The sequence below is a fragment of the Rhagoletis pomonella genome, unplaced genomic scaffold, assembly GCF_013731165.1.
Source record: "Rhagoletis pomonella isolate Grant_MI unplaced genomic scaffold, Rhpom_1.0 Rhpom_scaffold_00010, whole genome shotgun sequence".
Classification (NCBI taxonomy): domain Eukaryota; kingdom Metazoa; phylum Arthropoda; class Insecta; order Diptera; family Tephritidae; genus Rhagoletis; species Rhagoletis pomonella.
This window is the reverse complement of record NW_023458564.1, coordinates 36,446,307-36,463,894: the sequence shown is the minus strand read 5'-3', so window position 1 is coordinate 36,463,894 and position 17,588 is coordinate 36,446,307. Positions and strand designations below refer to the sequence as shown.

At 39.0% G+C, this 17,588-nt stretch overlaps 1 protein-coding gene across 2 annotated transcripts; it reads left to right on the top strand.

Moving 5' to 3' along the window:
- The first annotated feature begins 5,924 nt into the window (after positions 1-5,924).
- LOC118746306 (polycomb group protein Pc) lies at positions 5,925-14,448 on the top strand. Of its 2 annotated transcripts, none has more exons than XM_036480155.1 (3): positions 5,925-6,373; positions 6,489-6,616; positions 13,048-14,448. In XM_036480155.1, the coding sequence occupies exons 2-3, from the start codon at positions 6,554-6,556 to the stop codon at positions 14,236-14,238; spliced, it is 1,254 nt and encodes a 417-aa protein (XP_036336048.1). In that variant the 5' UTR covers positions 5,925-6,373; positions 6,489-6,553; the 3' UTR covers positions 14,239-14,448. The 2 variants fall into 2 exon arrangements, with proteins under 2 accessions (XP_036336048.1, XP_036336049.1); XM_036480156.1 differs by having other exon boundaries at positions 5,927-5,997; positions 6,137-6,616.
- The last annotated feature ends 3,140 nt before the right edge of the window (positions 14,449-17,588 follow it).

Below are 17,588 nucleotides of genomic sequence, written 5' to 3'. Positions count from 1 at the left end.
CTTTTTTGTTTACTTATTCTTTAGAACGTTCCTGAAGATATGTTAACGTATATTTCAAACGCATTCTGTTTATTCCGGCTGTGAAATGGGATTATCCGGAATGTATAAAGAAACGCAGCCAAAAAGTTTGGGATATCCTTTGCCTATCTTTATTCAAAATTTTGGATTCCTAGTAGAAACAATTTTCTTATAAAATATCTTAGAGGTTTTTAGAATATTTTAAGTGTACATTCAACACAAATGTAACGAAGTTTTTTCTGCAAGAAGCTTGTGGAACACACCTAATATAAGCAATGTTATTAAGTTTTATGTTTTTGCATGAAAACTCGAAATTCGATGAAACAAAATAAATATTTAACTGGCTGATTGTCAACGCGCGCAAAACGGTGGGAGTCGGCCATCTTTTCGCTTCGCGCTGCAGCCGTAGCGGTCTATGTGTGGCATGCTTTGTGCATTTTCGTACAATTTATCTTATCTGTCAAAGCGAATCTGTCACTCAAAGCGATAATGACGATATCTCGGTATCAAAACATTTTCTTCAAATTGTTGACCTGTGACTTTAATTGACTATTTCGTCTTCGAAATTTCCGATATTCAATACATCGAACGCATGATCTCAGGAAGATCTTAAACATATCCTGAAATTTAACTCTAGCATGGCTTATTCCACGTTGTGGGCAACCCAACTACGTTGAGGTGATTGAGTGCATGTCTAGACTGAAGAAGTACGTGGAGACCCTCGTAACCGATATTTTGAACATTTTAGGGTCGCTTGTTCAATATCCGGTTAAAACAAACCGGAGGTAAAAGAGATGGTTAAATACAACGACTGTTTTATCGATCATGTGTTATATGCTTGCTGTCGAAAACGTCCATAATGATGCTTAACTGGGAGGTAGTGATAACCAGACATTGAACAAACGGCCCTTAATGTTCACCACAGTTGCCAATTCATTAAAAATTTGGCCCGAATTTAAACATTTTCGTATTGTTTTCGTTTATTTATTCGCCGTTTTGTTTCTTAACACCCCAATTATGTCCTATCATTTAAGATTCCTCAATACATTATAGACGTCACTGCTTTTTCTTCTTTGACGCTCTAACCACCCCAGCGATTTTATGCGAGCTCAGCAAAGCGCGCCAGTCGTTTCTCTTCTGTGCCAACTGACTCCAATGCCAAGTGAAGCCAAGCCCTTCTCCACTTGGTTTTTCCATCGCAGTGGGGCCGCCCTTCTCCTATGCTACCTCCAGCGGGCTCCGAGTTGAATACTTTAAGAGATGGAGCGTCGGTGTCCACTCGAACGACATGACCAATCCAACGGAGCCGCTGTATTTTAATCCTATGCACTATTTCGTTGTAAAGCTCAAACATCTCATCGTGTAAATGCCCGTAAATCTCCCGCAAAATCTTTCTCTCGAATACTCCAAGAGAGATGTTGTCATGGGCCATGCACTTGCGCCAAAATCGAGCACGGACATGGTGAGTGACTTATAGAGTGTGGTTTTCGTACTTCGAGAGAGGACTTTAATTCTGAATTGCTTACTCAGTTCAAAGTACGACTTGTTGGCAAGAGTGATTCTGCGTTGGGGTATAGTCGTGGTTCTGCGTATGCAGCTACAGTTTCACGGCTCGCTGTATAAACGTGTATTCGGTTAAGAAACCAACCCCTCCCAGCGATGGTTTGTGCGCTGGGTTTGGGACCTGCCACGTAAAATCAACTTCCAGTGAACACGCGACACAAAGCCTCGGATGACCCTGTCCCTTTTGGTGACAACCACGGCAAACGTTTCAAATACTACGATTTGAGGGCATTCACCTGAAATATCCGGACCCTTAATGAGGAAAGTGCCTCTGCGTGGCTGGTTGATGTCATCATAAGAACAAAGCTGGCATCACCGCCATCCCAGAAATGCGTTGGACGGGGCAAGACAAGCTATGTCTGGGGCCTTGTGACGTCCAATACAGCTGCCATGTAATGGTGCGTAAATTCGGTGTTAGATTTGTGGTGGGAGAGAGGCTCAGTCGCCGAGTACTATCGTTTACCCTGACAACGGGCTGATACTGATCGACTTCGCCGGTGCTCGAAACATGCTAGTATACAGTACTAGGTCCATCCATAAAAAGATACATCGAAAAACGACAACAAGAAAATGAAACAATCGTAACTTCGATCAGTGTTTATGTAATAACTCACAGTGAAATGTATTAATTGATTTAAACAGCTACAAATCCCAGTTTTTTCTGTTCTTTTGAGAAGGCTTTGAAATTTTCGGAAAGTATGGAACAAGGCGTATTTAACAAGGTGGTGTTGGCCGTATATAAGTAAAAAATTACACTAACAAATTATACGCTGATGTCCATACTGTCATTGGTATGAGTTACAACAAACACATCATTTTGACGTAATGGCCTCCACGGCGAAAAACTCAGCTGTCGCCCCAACACCACCTTGTTTAATACACCTTGGTATGGAAGTGGCGATAATTGTTAAATATTTATAAGCATAATAAAGTAGTATAAAGTGCCCCAGCTAGCAATGACATTATATTTCGGTACACTTATTTGGCAATTTATTACCATAATTTGTTCCTTCATTTGACTTTCATGTTTACTCATTTGAGAGAGAAATTATGAAGTTTTTTGATTTGAGTAAAAAATAAAAAAAACATGCCAATAAATTCTTGTCGCTTGTGCAAAAGTACACACAATGAGGATCTAAGCCGAAATCAGGCAAAAAAACCAAGGATTAATGCCAGAAACTCAAATTTTGCTTTGAAATAAGCGTACATCAAACTGGCTACATACTTTATATTATTTCTCTATGTTGATAAGCTATGTGAAAAAAATTTTGGAATATGCTGTATAAAATCTGTCTAAATTTCCAAATGGTTTTAGAGTGTAAATATCATATCAATTAATATTATTATATTGTAGATGGTATTTTGGCACCAAATGTTTCTACTAATAAAGTAGCAATTTTTTAATGCAATAACATTTTGGATAATACTAATATAATGTATATTCTAATAGTGCATAAATAGTGAAAAATCCACGTATAGTTACTGGAGCGAAGAGTTGGGGTTCATCAACGGAATGCAGGACGTGTATACCAAGCGAGAGACGTACGCGAATCCAAAGCCAACATTTGCTGAAACTGTCTCGTACGCTCAGACACGTGAAACGGCAGCACTCCTAAGTAGACCAGCCTACACAGCCCATCGAGTGGAAGTGGAGGAAATGCTGAAGAAGCTAATCCGACTGCTGGGCAAGAAAAAGTATGGATCTGGCAAATGTTTAAATGTGGAAAGCCAGGCAACTTCGCCCGCGATTGCAGCGCAAGTTCCAGTGCGCTCAACAGTCCAGCAGTACGTAAAAGCAGGGCTGGGAAAGACGAATCTAACTCCAGTCAGTCGTTAAACTAAAATGAGCCAGCAGGAAGGGCCGCGTGCTGGCTCTAGAAGTTGAAGGGCCCATAATCTCCGTCTCACAAATTGGCCGGAATGCGAGCAACCTCACTATTGGTGGATGTGTAAATGGGCGGGAGCGAGTGCAGACAGTGGATACTGGAGCGTTACATTCCATTATTGGACTTGATTTGGCTACTTTTTATGTGAAGCCACTACCTGGAGCAAAGCTGCAGACTGCAACTGGTGAGCGAACCCAAGTGTTAGTACTATGCGAGGTAATAACCGACGGGTTGGCCTCGTACATGAAGTTTATAGTTGCATACATTGTGGATGAAGTCATCACCGGCGTGGATTTCCTACTTGGGCAATGCATGAAGATTGACCTCCAGGGAATGATTCTAACATATGGCGACAGGAAAGTGCCACTTAGGGTTGGTTACGACAACCAGTGCTGCAGCAGACGGTTGGTCTTAGAGGAAGTGCCGAAGATTCCACCAGAAACGGAAGTGGTTAGTTGGGCAGAGGTTGGCAATGATGGAAACGAATTGGTTTCGTCAGGAGAAGGAAGTGGTTCACCGATACAGGAAAAGCGTGACGGTTCCGCCAGCTCAGTGAAGAAGAGGTCGCAACAAGGAAGTGGTCATGGCGAGTCAGGCAGTGTTTCCGGCAGGAGGAAAGCCACTGAACCACGTTGCAATGGTGATACGTCGGTGGCCGGAAATGGAAGCACCTGTGGAAGCAGTAGGCGCGCTTTGAAGTGTCCCGAAAAAGTTGGTCGGCAGAGGCGAGCAGTTAAGCCGGAAGCCAAGGTTTAGATTATACATGTCCGGTCAATGAAATTAGCATCGGCGGAAGAGCGAGATACGAACGACGGCGGAAGTTCCAGCGTAAGGATCCGGATGTAACAAGATGTGCTAAAGGCAGTGTAGCACGAAGGCGGGAGTCTGGGTGTCATGGACAGATGATGCGGCATAGATCTGGCGAAAAGGGTGCCCACGAGAAGAGACATGGTATGGTCACCACCAGTGGCTGGCAGAAGCACGACCATGTGCGATGGTGCACTCCCGGAGATAAGCCGGAAGCAATGTCCAGTAACGCATTGTGGTTGTACATGTCGCAGCAGAAGAAAAGCTTCACCTCCAAGCAAAGACGTGCATCAAATCCAGACAATGGGGAGACCGAGGACCAAGATGAAAGTGGTCTACTTGGAAAGACTTGCAGCGTTTGGAGCGGCAAGTGTGTCTGATCGGGACGATCAGACTTAGGTGGAGGGCAGTGTGGCGAATACTGTGGCAACACAAAAGGAACAACGAGAAATAAGCAGCATATTCGAGGAATGACGTAGAATATTCCACAATGAGAAAACGCAAGTGGATGAACGCTGCGAACAGCGAGAGAAAGAGAATGAGCGATGAACTTCAGAACATTCTAGAGTTGCCATGAGTGCGAGCGCAGGTATATAAGGGCACCGCCAGACACCGGAGTGAGTTAGTTAGATGTCAGCAAGCTACAAGTAAAGTGAACAGAGAAATGAGCTGCGAATAAGCAAGCTATAAGTTTAATTGTGTTAACAAGTTAAGTAAAGCGTTGTAATTGCTTTAACGAGTATTGTAAAGTTTTTTACTGTATTACCCCACGTCGCCACCTTTTACAGATTCTGTTAAAAAAGCTGTGGTAAGACAGAAATGTCAAGTAGAAACCGCGAATTTCTACTGTTAAACCATATCTGTCTTGCCGAATTTCTCACCATCGCTGTGTTGTTGTTATTGTTGTAGCGGCTAGAACAACCCCACCCAGATCGGCTGATATCTCAGTCGTTGTCGTCGAGTTCCACTAACGGCAGCCCCAAGAAGCGTGCAGCCTCTATGGGGTCGGTCCACAGGGACGACGCCGTTAGGGTTGTGGAGTTTTCCGGGCATGCGAAGAGATGTTTCGAGTCGTGAGGGGTCTCTCCGCATGCCGGACATTCGTTCGGCACATCCGCATTTAACCTACTCAGGTACTCGCTGTCTTACCATCAGCTGTCATTTTGTAGTCTGACAACTCAGTTTTCATTTTACCTCGCCATCTACTTTGGGTACAGATCGGCTTGATGCCATTTCGAAAGTGATATGTTAAGACAGCAAGTTGCCCACATAAGAAAACGGGACAAAGTTAAAACTGAAATTTGATAGATGTTAAGACACATTTAGTAGAAAATGGAGACGTGGGGTTAGCGAGTATTGTTAATTGTTGCTGTACAATAAAGTTAATTGTACTGCAATTTGGTCATCGTGAGCATTTATTTAGCAATCCAGCGTTACGAGCCGTAGGATATTTGGGAAATCCCTCAAGGTTTCGAAGATAATCGTCACAATAGCATTATTTAATTTAAACGTAGGGTTAACTGCAGAGACGTAAGACTTATATGTGAGCACTGTGTGTGGTCCTTAATTATTTGGTTAACAAATTTACAGAGAGATGGCATCACCGTCAAATTCATAACGAGTAAAATAATTACAACGATTTCATTTGTTCTCGCATTTTTGTCAAAGAAAGAAGAAATTTTGGCGTCGGAAACAAAGTGTTTGTTAATAAGATTCAATCGCGGTAATTATTAATTTAATGAAAATTACTAAATTCGTCTTTGGTACGGCTTAAAACTGAAAATACAACATCGTGTTGTGAGTTCTTGAATTTACACTTGTGTAAAGTTTGAATTTTTCATATTCGTCGTGCGGTGTGACAGACAGCGAGTTGTGGTTTGCGTACTTTTCCATGTTTGTTGCTGGGCTAAGTGTACGGAGAAGGGAGAAACAGCAGATACATTTGTTGAAGGACGTTTTGCATTTTTATTTATGCGGATTTTCGAGCGCTGGCGCTTAATATTTCCTGTACCAGTAAAACTCAAAGTGGTTGCAGCAGATACTTTCGGTTGAACATTGTAAAGATACATTTTGCAATAAGTTTGTCGTATTTTTTACAGGCAAGTGTGAAATGAATAGTTAGTGCATGCTTTAAAGCAAATGTGACTAAAACAAAACATAAATATTTATTTTCATCACATTTCTACATTTATTGCCCGCGCTTTTCTCATCCAGTGAAGTTTCACGGTGTGAAACATTTTGGTGCGTGAGAATAAAAAATCGTCAAACTGGATAACACCATGGGAAGTTCTGACGACCGCGTTTACGCGGCAGAACGTATAATACAAAAACGCATTAGAAAGGTAAGCAAATTATTTAATGTATGAATTACAAATTTAATACAATTTCAATCTTATAATCGGTGACAAAGCATATACAAATTGTAACATCGCTGGCAGTGAAAGGGAAAAATGCGATTGCTTGTCGTCCCATAACATCTGCTGTAGAAGGATCATGCATGCTCATTAAAATTTTACTTTATTCGCCTCTATTTGAATTTGTTCTGTTTTCATCCTTTACATTTTCCTTCTTATTACGTAGTAAACTATGAAGTAGTAGTCACGTACATGCATGTGTACACATGTATGTCCATACACACTACGTACGTATGTATTTATTTCTTATGTTTATAGTAGCATGCCTATCCCCCATACCTCTTATTTTCCAACAGTTATGGCAAGTGAATGAATAATTTGACGTACATACATACATAGCACCTTTAGGCATAAATGTATGCATATCCCTTAGGTTATCCAGCTCAAAGTCACGATCATTTCTCACGGAAACGGTCTGGATCATTCTTATTGGGGTTGGCAGCACTAATTTTATACTACTAGTATGAGGAAGACGAAATTGTAGAAAATAAACTCACTGGGGAGAAGTACTTTTAAACAAAATAATATTCACATAAACTAATGTATGTATATTATTTGTTCATTTTGTACCCTAAACCATGATAATATTTAAAACGTCCCTGTGAGATCGATTCTAGTAGCGTTGGACCTGTCAAGGGCTTTTGACACTGTCAGCCATTCCACGCTACTAGAAGATATAGAGGCTTCCTCTCTCCCACAGAGGCTCAAACGGTGGTCGGCAAATTATCTGAGTGGTCGACACTCGCCGGTAATGTTTAGAGACAAATCGAGCAAACTTAGGAAAATAAAACAGGGGGTTTCACAGGGTGGTGTTACCGCTACTGTTCAACTTTTATATTTCATAGATCCCTCAACCACCAGAGAGAGTCTCGATTGTCTCTTACGCCGACGATTGCTCGATCATGGCGACTGGGAATGGAATTGATGACTTGTGTTCGAAAGTAAACGGGTATCTCCGATATTTCTCGCTTCTTCACTGCAAAGTGTCTAGCCCTCTCCCCTGCGAAATCCTCCGCGACTTGTTCACCACCTGGACGAAGGAGGTTTGGCTACCGCTTGGAATTCACGTCGATGATACACCAATTCCGACGGTGAATAACCCCAAAATACTCGGAGTAACATTTGACAGCTTGCTCTCCTCTGCGCACGCAACCGCTATTGTCAACAAAGTACAGAGCCGCAACAAAGGCAAAGACAAAGAAACGTTGCACATAGATAGATTTTAGCTAATTATCCGGCCATAATTGAGTTTTAGATAGTTGTCATAACTACATAAAGAAGCACTCCCACTGCTTAAAAATAGGCTGGGAAACAATAATTCCACCACCTCCCCTCCATCCCACACTTTGCGCCTGCTGTGAGGTCGAAACTTAGCTATATCTGAAACGCACATTATAGTTTTTTTTTCACTTTTGTGTAATCGCCTGTTTTAGCGTGAATATTTTTAATTTAAACACCATTGAGTTATGTAATTGTGATGGATTCTGACACTTCTGGTGATTATTAATATTCGTTAACGGTATTTATGGTTTTCAATAATTATAAATGTATAGTTTGAACCCTTTTTAGTTTGGATATTGTCTACAAAAATAAATAATATTTTTTTGTGTTCAAAACCAGTTTTGGAACGTTTCCGCGTCCGATCGCCTAGAAATCAGTTTTGAATATGATACCTTGTACAATTAGTTTGTTCCTTACATAAAATTCAGTTGCGGATAGTTACGGTTTTGTTAGATAGAGGGTTCCTTACACGCTTGTACGAAAGTTACAATAAAAAAAGAGTTGTATTGTTTTAAATTCTAAGGCACATTTTGGTTAATGCAGGTGGTATCAGCGCGTCAGGCACAAGAAAAGCAACTCGCCAATATCTCAACGATCACATGCAAGGAGAGAACTTGACATCGTTGGTCGAAAAATTAAATTTCTTAGAAAATCACCTATTGCCTTTCATGCTTACTCAGCTGAAAATATGAAAAATCTAAAGAAAACCCTACCTTATATCAAAGCAGCACTTAAGAAAAAGTCTTTTAAAGCTCATAGAAAGGAAGATATTTTCCTAAAAGATAATCAGTCTTAGTTAAATGGGGCGTTTGAACTTCCAATTCAAGACACTTACGCTCTGGCCGTCCATCGAAGTAATTTGGCGGTGTCCAATGCATATTGGTCGTATTTTGTAGTATCAATTTCGTAGCCACTAGATATGGTTATAGTGTAAAGACATTTTATAAATAAAGGTGGTCAATATATTTAAATAGTAAATGATTGGCTAATATATATATTTTATTAATTTAACCTATCTGTAATACAAATTATTTAAATTTTACATTTGATAAACAATTTTGAGTAGATAGAGGCAATAAAATATTTTTTGCCGCATAAAACTTGAAAATCTACCTATGTGCGTTGCTGGCAACATACAAGGCAATGGGCCGGCCGGATTTAAACTACGCAGCACCAGTGTGGTCGCCGGGGACTAGTAGGACGCAGTGGATGAAGCTACAGGTAGCACAGAACACCGCACTCAGGACAGCCTCCTGATGTCACATGAACACCACCTCCATGACGAGGCGAAAATGCTCCCAATTAAGGAGCACAACATGCAAGCAGTTTCTGGTTGGGAGCCACAGATGTTGCCACCCAAACAGACAGCTGCTCTCAGAGGAGCCCTCGCTTAGGCACGTCAGGAGGCATCTATACGAACTGACGGACGAAGTCCAGAGGTTCATTAAGCAGCCTCTGGACCCGTCAGCATACCGACAGGCTCTGAACGGCCTTCACAGGGACTCAGTCTCGAGTTATGTATACTAGACCTGTGAATGCCGTTCTAGGCACACAAACACCGGACATTGACGCGACGGAGCTCCATCTGCCTCGGGAGACAAGAACAGCAATAGCCCAACTTCGCTCTGGCTACTGCAGCAGGTTAAACTCATACCTGAGTAGACTAAATGCGGATGTGCGAAATGAGCCTCCGGTATGCGGAGAGACCCCTTACGACTCGAAACGTCTCTTTGCATGCCCGGAAAACCCGACAACCCTAACGGCGTTGTCCCTGTGGATCGACCCTGTAGAGGCTGCACGCTTCTTAGGGCTGCCGTTAGTGGAACTCGACGACAACGACTTAGATATCAACCGATCTGGGCGGGGTTGCTGTAGCCGCTACAACAACAACAACAAAGCATGGCGAATATGTTTTCGATGTTCACATTATGAGAATACAAGATGTAATGCGAAATTAATGCGTCGTGTTTTGAAAGTTCTACACGCTCAATATTTATAGACAAAATTGCGATCCGCGATCCAGATTTCAAATTTTTTAGAAATTTTGCGATATGGATCACGATCCATCAATACTGCATGCTACGCCGTCAATAAATATCGCGATACTTGGATCACGTCAATAAATACTGACCGTGTGACAGTGCTCTGTCACAAAATCAATACGGATCGCGATATTTGGATCGCGATCCTGGATCTTGATATTTATTGAAGGTGTAGCATCAAATATTGATGGATCGTGATACGGATCGCAAAATATCTAGAAATTTTGAAATCCGGATCACGGATCGCGGATCGCGCAATAAATATTGAAGGTGTAGCATATTCAAAACGCGATGCATACATTTCGTCAGTACATTTCGTACTCTCATAATGCGAACATCGAAAAAGTATTCGCTCTCGCGACCTTTCAAAACAAATTGAAAGCAGTTAAATTAACCTTAGAAATTTTAAAAGAATTATGGAATGCATTATCTGTAAATTATTGGTACGGAATAGAAATATTTTCTTGCGCCATAATAAGCGTCCAGCACAAAAATTATGCGTTCCCACGACAGTCGGGTCTACGTAACCCTAACGACCCAGATTTATATCTGGCCAAGTACTGTCACTCCAGCAACACACCCCAAAAAGTCTTTGGGGAATTTGTATGCTGCTACAACAACAACAACAACAACAACAACAAAAATTATGCGAATACTGACGCGATAAATTTTGAACGTTTAGCGCACACTCACGATCCATCAATATTTTTAGATCCATCAATATGGATCACGATCCAAATATCGCGATCCGTATTGATCGTGTAACAGGCGCCTTAGATTTACCGCCATATCTGCACGCCAAAGTTTTTCGATACACTTTAAGGCGCAATAGTAGTGTGCCGTGTTTCCGAGAAAAAAAAAAATCGCCAATTCCTCTTTGCGAATTTGCGAACAGGTGTGACGAACAAAAGTATTGGCACAGAGAATTTTTCGCAAAAGAGGCAGTTTTTTATTCTAATTTCTTTTCGATAATTTTTTATAAAAATATTGTTCATAGTATGAAATTCAAACTACCCAAACAAAAAAAAAATAAATTAAGTTCAATAAATTGGCATACTAATTTGCAACTTTTAACTCAGATTTCCTAAGTATACGGTCTCAGCGCATTAAATTTTAATATAACAAAGTGCAATTTTCATGTTGCTATAAATCAATTGAAGATTAGACCAAGTAGTGGAGGTGCGCATTACCCGTCGATATTTCCGGGTTCTATTCCTTGAACCAGCAACTTCGAAGTTTTTTCTAATAGCATTCGCCTCTCGGCAGGCAATTGTATCCTCCTATTGTATGTACCTATTTCTACCCTGCAAAAGTTTCTCATAAATACCGTCTTACTTTCGGAGGCGGTGTAAAGCTGTTGGTGCCTTCACTTGTGGGACAACACCTCTTCCGCCGATAAATAATTTTCTTAATCTTTCGAGATTTACTTAATTTTTTTGACGATGCTGGTAAATTTTATATTTTGGTTTGTAGCGCCGGTTGGCAAGAGTTATTCTCCGCTGACATTGGTTGTGTTTATGCTGGATCTCCGGCATGTTGTTGTTGTTGTTGTTGTAACAGCACACAAATTCCCCAAAGAGTTTTTGGGGAGTGTTGTTGAAGTGACAGTCCTTGGCCAGATATACATATGTAAGTCTGGGTCGTTCCGGTTACGTGGACCCGACTGTCGTCAGGAGGCTCACCTGAAATAGGGTGTTCTGAAAAATTTGCTGAGATAGGGCGTTTTTGAACCGGCTGCTCAGATATCGATCTTCCATTCAGCCATCGATATGTAATCAGTATAACGTCACTAGACACGAATAAAGGCGCGAGCTCAAAAGTTGACCGCGAAAAAAGGCGCATAAAAAAACTTCAGCGAAGAACGACTTAACATAGTTGACGGCGAAGAGAGACGCCTTAAAATATTTGACGGCGAAAAAGGATGCGTAAACTTATTTTCGCGGTCAACTATGTTTGCGGGTGTAATAGTATGCACATTCCGTAAATAGTTTTTGGGGAATAATGCTGAAGTGTCAGTCCTTGGCCAAGTATTATTCTATGATTACGCGTCTTTCTTCGCCGAAGTTTTTCTTAAGCGCCTTTTCACGTAAAATTTTTTTTTATGCGTCTTTTTTCGCTGTCGAAACATTATTCGTGTCTAGTGACGATAAGGTCTGAAGTAAAAAAAAAAAAAATTATGCATAGATCCTCTGCACAAAAATAACTGGTGGCCAGGGACGGTTCTAAACTTAAACTCCTACCTATCCAGAATCAATCGCGACACACCCTTATGTTTAATTTGTGAAGTTGCACCGTGCGATACGAACCACATCTTCAAATTCCTGATCACCCTCCCCATTTGGTCAATGTTTAACACTGGAAATACGGACAGGGTTCACTTACTTTACAAATTTTCATAGTTGACTGTCTATATTTCTTTTGCCAGTAATTGGTATTTCGTGACTTTTTTTAAATTCATAAAATTTATTTAAGTACAACTACCTTAAAAGAGGGATAGAGGTCATTTGACTATTGGCAAACATGTATATATCTATACACAGTTTTTTTGTAACTAAAATAAAATAAAAACCAAAATATAAATTGTATGTTATTTTTACCTTCCTTTTATTAGGTCGGGATGTAACTATGTAATATCGATGCGCCTAAAAGATGCAGCGATTTCTATTCTCAAATTACATACCTGATGACTGTACGAATGGCAATTATAATAGGGAGGTTTTAGTTTTTAAACTATAATTTTTTAAATTTAAAAACAAACGGGTTACAATTTTAAGTTTTATGTTGGGTCGAATGACCGCTGTCCGTATTTCAAGGTATGTCCATTTCCCAGGCTATCCAGTGTTAATGGGACATTTCGATAACCGGAATTTTTTATTAAAAAAAATATATATATTTTTAATGAATAAGTAATTTTTAATTTCAAATTATAAGTTATTTGTTACTAAAACTAATTATGTATATGTATGTATGTATATACCCCCATATGTAAAGATATACTGTATTTATGTACATATATGGTATTTTTTTCTTTTGCAGGGTGTTCTGGAGTATCGTGTAAAATGGAAGGGTTGGAATCAACGATATAATACGTGGGAGCCAGAAGTGAACATTCTCGATCGACGTCTTATAGAAATTTACGAACAGAGCAACCGATCATCAAATACTCCATCAAAACGAGGTAGTAAACGCAAAGAAAAAGCGCAGGACCCCGAACCTGAATCTGAGGAAGATGAGTACACTTTCACCGGTGACGATGTGGATACAAATCAAGCTTCCACCTCAGCCGCGGCATCTGCATTAACAAGCAGCAGTCATCACCATCACTCTTATCATTATGAAAAAGAGAAGGAAAAGGAAAAGAAACGGGACCACAATCATCACCATCATCATCACTCAGCGAAATCTGAACGGAATCGCTCTCGCTCACCACACACAGACTCGCATCGAGAAAATGGCGGACATAAGCGTCATACTTATACCTCCACATCGGCATCGATGTCTGCTGCAGTTGTGGCAGCCGCAGCTGCTTCTAATTCTGCATTGAATTTCATTCCTGAAGCTGATTCAAATTCATCCAGTTCGGAGGACCAGCCGCTTAGCCGAAAAGAAGTAACCCCTATGGGCACTAAACGCAAAGCAGAAGTGTTAAAAGAGTCGGGTAAAATAGGAGTCACTATAAAAACATCACCCGATGGTCCACCGCCGCCTAAACAACATTGTGCGAATGCTGTCAGTGTAGACACAGCCACCTCGATATCAACTCCGTTAAAATCGGAAACTGAACCGCTTTCCCCAGAGACACCTGCTTCGCGACCAGAACAAGCCACACCCGCAGAGAAAAACGCAGCATTGCAGCATCATTATAATGCTTCAGCAGCGGATGATGATGATTCATCATCACAAGCAGATAGCCAAACGGAGAATGCCAATTCGGCAGCGCAAAGCAAGGCAACGGGTGACGACGGTACCTATTCGCCAAAGCGCAACGGTCACACTACCGACGAGCATCAGCGACAAAGTGCGCTTGAGCCACTTTCACCGAAAGCGCTGCCACCTCGCTTTTGGTTGCCTAGCAAATGTAATATATCCGACAAAGTGGTGATCACCGATGTTACAGTAAATTTAGAGACAGTGACTATTCGCGAATGCAAAACTGAACGTGGGTTCTTTAGAGAACGGGAATTAAAATCTGGTGGTACGAAAACTGAATCTGACTCGGTAGCCTAAAAAAAAAATAAGAATCTAGAATTTTAAAGGACTGCATCGGTTGTTGCGTGTTGCCATCTACAATCAACGCAACTATTATGTATTAATTACATATAAAAATTTATGACTTGCTATTTTATTCACTGATTATCTTAAAGTTAGTTGAAAAAGTTCTTGTAAATAATGTACCATAGCTTCTATTAGAATAAATATACATACATATACGAGTAATACATGTGCTTATATTTATACTTACACCTCTACATATACATATAATTGGAAAATCTATAATTAAGAGAAAACCAAAAATATTGTGACAGTTTGTTTAAACAAATCTTCGGGTGTATATTTATGTAGATCTATGCATCTTTTGAAAGTGACGTATGAAAAACGCAACTGTATGATCCCTGAAGCTCAAGCCAAATTCTTCTTTTTTATTTTCTTTAATCTTTTTTCGTCGGAATATTTACCCCTATTTCGAGTGTCGACTAGTAGTTGATAAACGACTATTATTCGTTTATTGCTTTTCCATGGTATTTTGAATGTCGATTTCCCGTTCAATAAGCGTCTGTGAACTTTTTTAGTCGTTCATCCTTCTACAAGTATTTGTTTGTAGAGGGATGAGCGACACTCACTTATTGAAAGAGAAAACGACATTGAAAATAGCATGGATAATCGATAATCGAATAATAGTCGTTTATCTATAATCAAATAATAGTCCTTTATCTATTACTAGTCGACACTCGAAATAGAGGTGATTTTTATATTTATTTTTATTTTTTTTATGTATGTTACCGCATAACTTTGTATCCGTTCACTGATTTCTATATATATTTTTTTTAAAGGTAAGGTGTTTATCTTAGATGGTCCCATACTAATTTGGTTTAAATCGGATCATTGGATCATGAAGAAATTAACGATCATCTTTAATTATTTTATGAGAATTGAAATCGGGTTTGTTTTTTGCTTAAAAATTACTTGTTTAGAATATTTTCCGTTTTTAAGGAAGTGAATTGAAAATAATGGAAATAATAGAAAGATAATAAAAACATATACACATATGTCTAAAAATAAGCTTAAGTTAGGTAGTGGATAAGAGCGTTGGCTGTACAGGCAGATTCCATAGTCGCTTTAAAATGTATGCATTTGTGCCCGTATAATGAGAGCCAGTAGAATGCGAAACAGAAATGCAAATAGCTCTGCATTAAGTCCGAGAAGAAAAGATTCAAATACTTAAAAAAAACATCACTGAGCTATTAATTTAATTCACCAACAATAGTTCAAAATTGGTCTTTATGAAACTAGTAAATTAAGATATACATACATGTATTTTGTAAATTACCCACTCATGCAATATGCATTTGCGTGGATCTAATTAACAACGACGAACCCCTGAGAAGTATAAGAACCTGTGGATGTAATACTACGAAATAGAAGGAAATTTTTGCCATCAAACAGAAATTCTGTCTATAATTCATAAAGCTGTCTACAATTCATACTTAAACCCGTTTTGTCGGTTAATTATATTTCATGACCTTTCCTTCATCATTAGGCGACAAAGTTAGTGTAAATTCCAGCGACTGTAACGGTTACGCTTTTTTTCAAAAAAGTCAAAAAATAATCGTTATTTTCTCACCGATATGTTTTCAGTCAAAAATAAAAGTTATAAATTGACTTTTATTTTTTTGGTCAAAAATAAAAATTAACACTTGACTTTTATTTTTTTGGTCAAATATCGTGCCATCGATAGTTTCGATAGTCGATAGTCACAACCATCGATAGTATCGATCGAAGCTTAAATTAAAGAAACTCAATATATTTACAGAAGATAGAAAACTGCAATTGAGAGGATGTACATTTTGTATTAAAACATATTGTATTGTGAATATGTAAACTGCTATTTTCACAGAAAAAAAAAAAAGTAAAATTTTAACTTTTATATTTGACCGTAAAAATAAGAGAAATTTTTAATTTTTATTTTTGACCGAAAAAATAAAAGTAAAATTTTAACTCTTATATTTGACCAAGAAAAGGAAGGTAAAGTTTTAACTTTTACTTTTGACTGAAAAAATATCGGTAAAAAAATAACGGTTAATTGCTGACTGTTTTGAAAAAAGTAAAAAAGAAATAAATCATATTGGCTAACAAGCATCACATTACTATGTACAAATGTTAAAAAGGCCGACTTTCCGACTGAAATTTTTGAAAATAACTTATTTTCGGTCCCTGGTAAATTCTAATCGCGATTTTTGGAATGAATATTTTACTTTTCTTGGGCTTACCGTTAGTTGAGCTAGATGAAGATGATTGATGGATAAACCGAAATAGGCGGGGCTTAGTAGTGCCGCTGCAACAACAACTAGTCTCAGAAATCTGCCTATGGATTTGTGTTTGACTCAGTTTCGTTGTTAATTAGTTCCACACAACTGTTGCAGCCAGCTTTGTGTAAATATCTTATGGTGATTTCGTTTCTTCCAAAAAATGTTGCCCTTGCGCGTTGCAAAATGTGTTTGATGTTACACTGAACCCTGTAAAAGGGCATGTTTTTGCCTCTTGTCCTTGTCCAGCTCGGGCATTTCATAATATTACCGTTTTCGGCAACTATCTGATTTTTAGGGACAATCATCTCCCCTGACCAGTGATCGGACTTTAAAAAAATTCTGTGGTAGAATCTGGAAAAAAATGTGGTATATTTAAAAAAAAATGTGTTAGATCTCTGGGTTTGGATCAAACTTTTTACAAAAATTAAAAAAATTCTACAAGGTTTCACCAAAATGGCAAACTTTTTAATTAGACTAAACAAAATTTAATTTTAGTATAATAAAGTGCAAGATTGAAGTTGCTAAAAATCGCGTTGAGTTTTGGCAATTTTTTTCTTTGACAGTGTAAAGCAGTTCCTTCCATATTAGTATATTTTTCGAACATATTTTAAGAGATTTCTGCAACCATGCGAAGTCCTGCCAGCTTTTCTTTTTATCACATCACGAAGTAGCGAACAAATGTGGCACATTCCAGAAACAGTTAATTGGGATTTGCCCATTTTGACAATTCTCAAGTAAAAGTAAACAGAAACCTTAGATGCACTTAAATTTGCTAATACTTACACAAACATTTTCGCTATTAATTCTTTTTATAAATCATATATTTTGCAATTTAACACCGCGTTTTATTAACCGCGTTTCCTGTCGAAAAATAGGTTAGAGAAAACTTACTATTTTAGAGTTAATTTTATCCTCCCATTCGGCTTTGTTTACTTTTACATCGTTGCCGGGAATGCGGAATCTTGTATTATACCATTCTTGTTACCATATAGTATTTAGTGTTGGACAATTTTTGCTCTTAAAATTAAGAAAATTATGTCAAGCAAAAAT

Excerpts from the sequence above, each read along its gene's own strand:
- LOC118746306 (XM_036480155.1), top strand. The coding sequence starts at position 6,554 with ATGGGAAGTTCTGACGACCGCGTTTACGCGGCAGAACGTATAATACAA. Across the intron at positions 6,617-13,047 it reads TACAAAAACGCATTAGAAAG|GGTGTTCTGGAGTATCGTGT; the intron begins GTAAGCAAATTA and ends TTTCTTTTGCAG.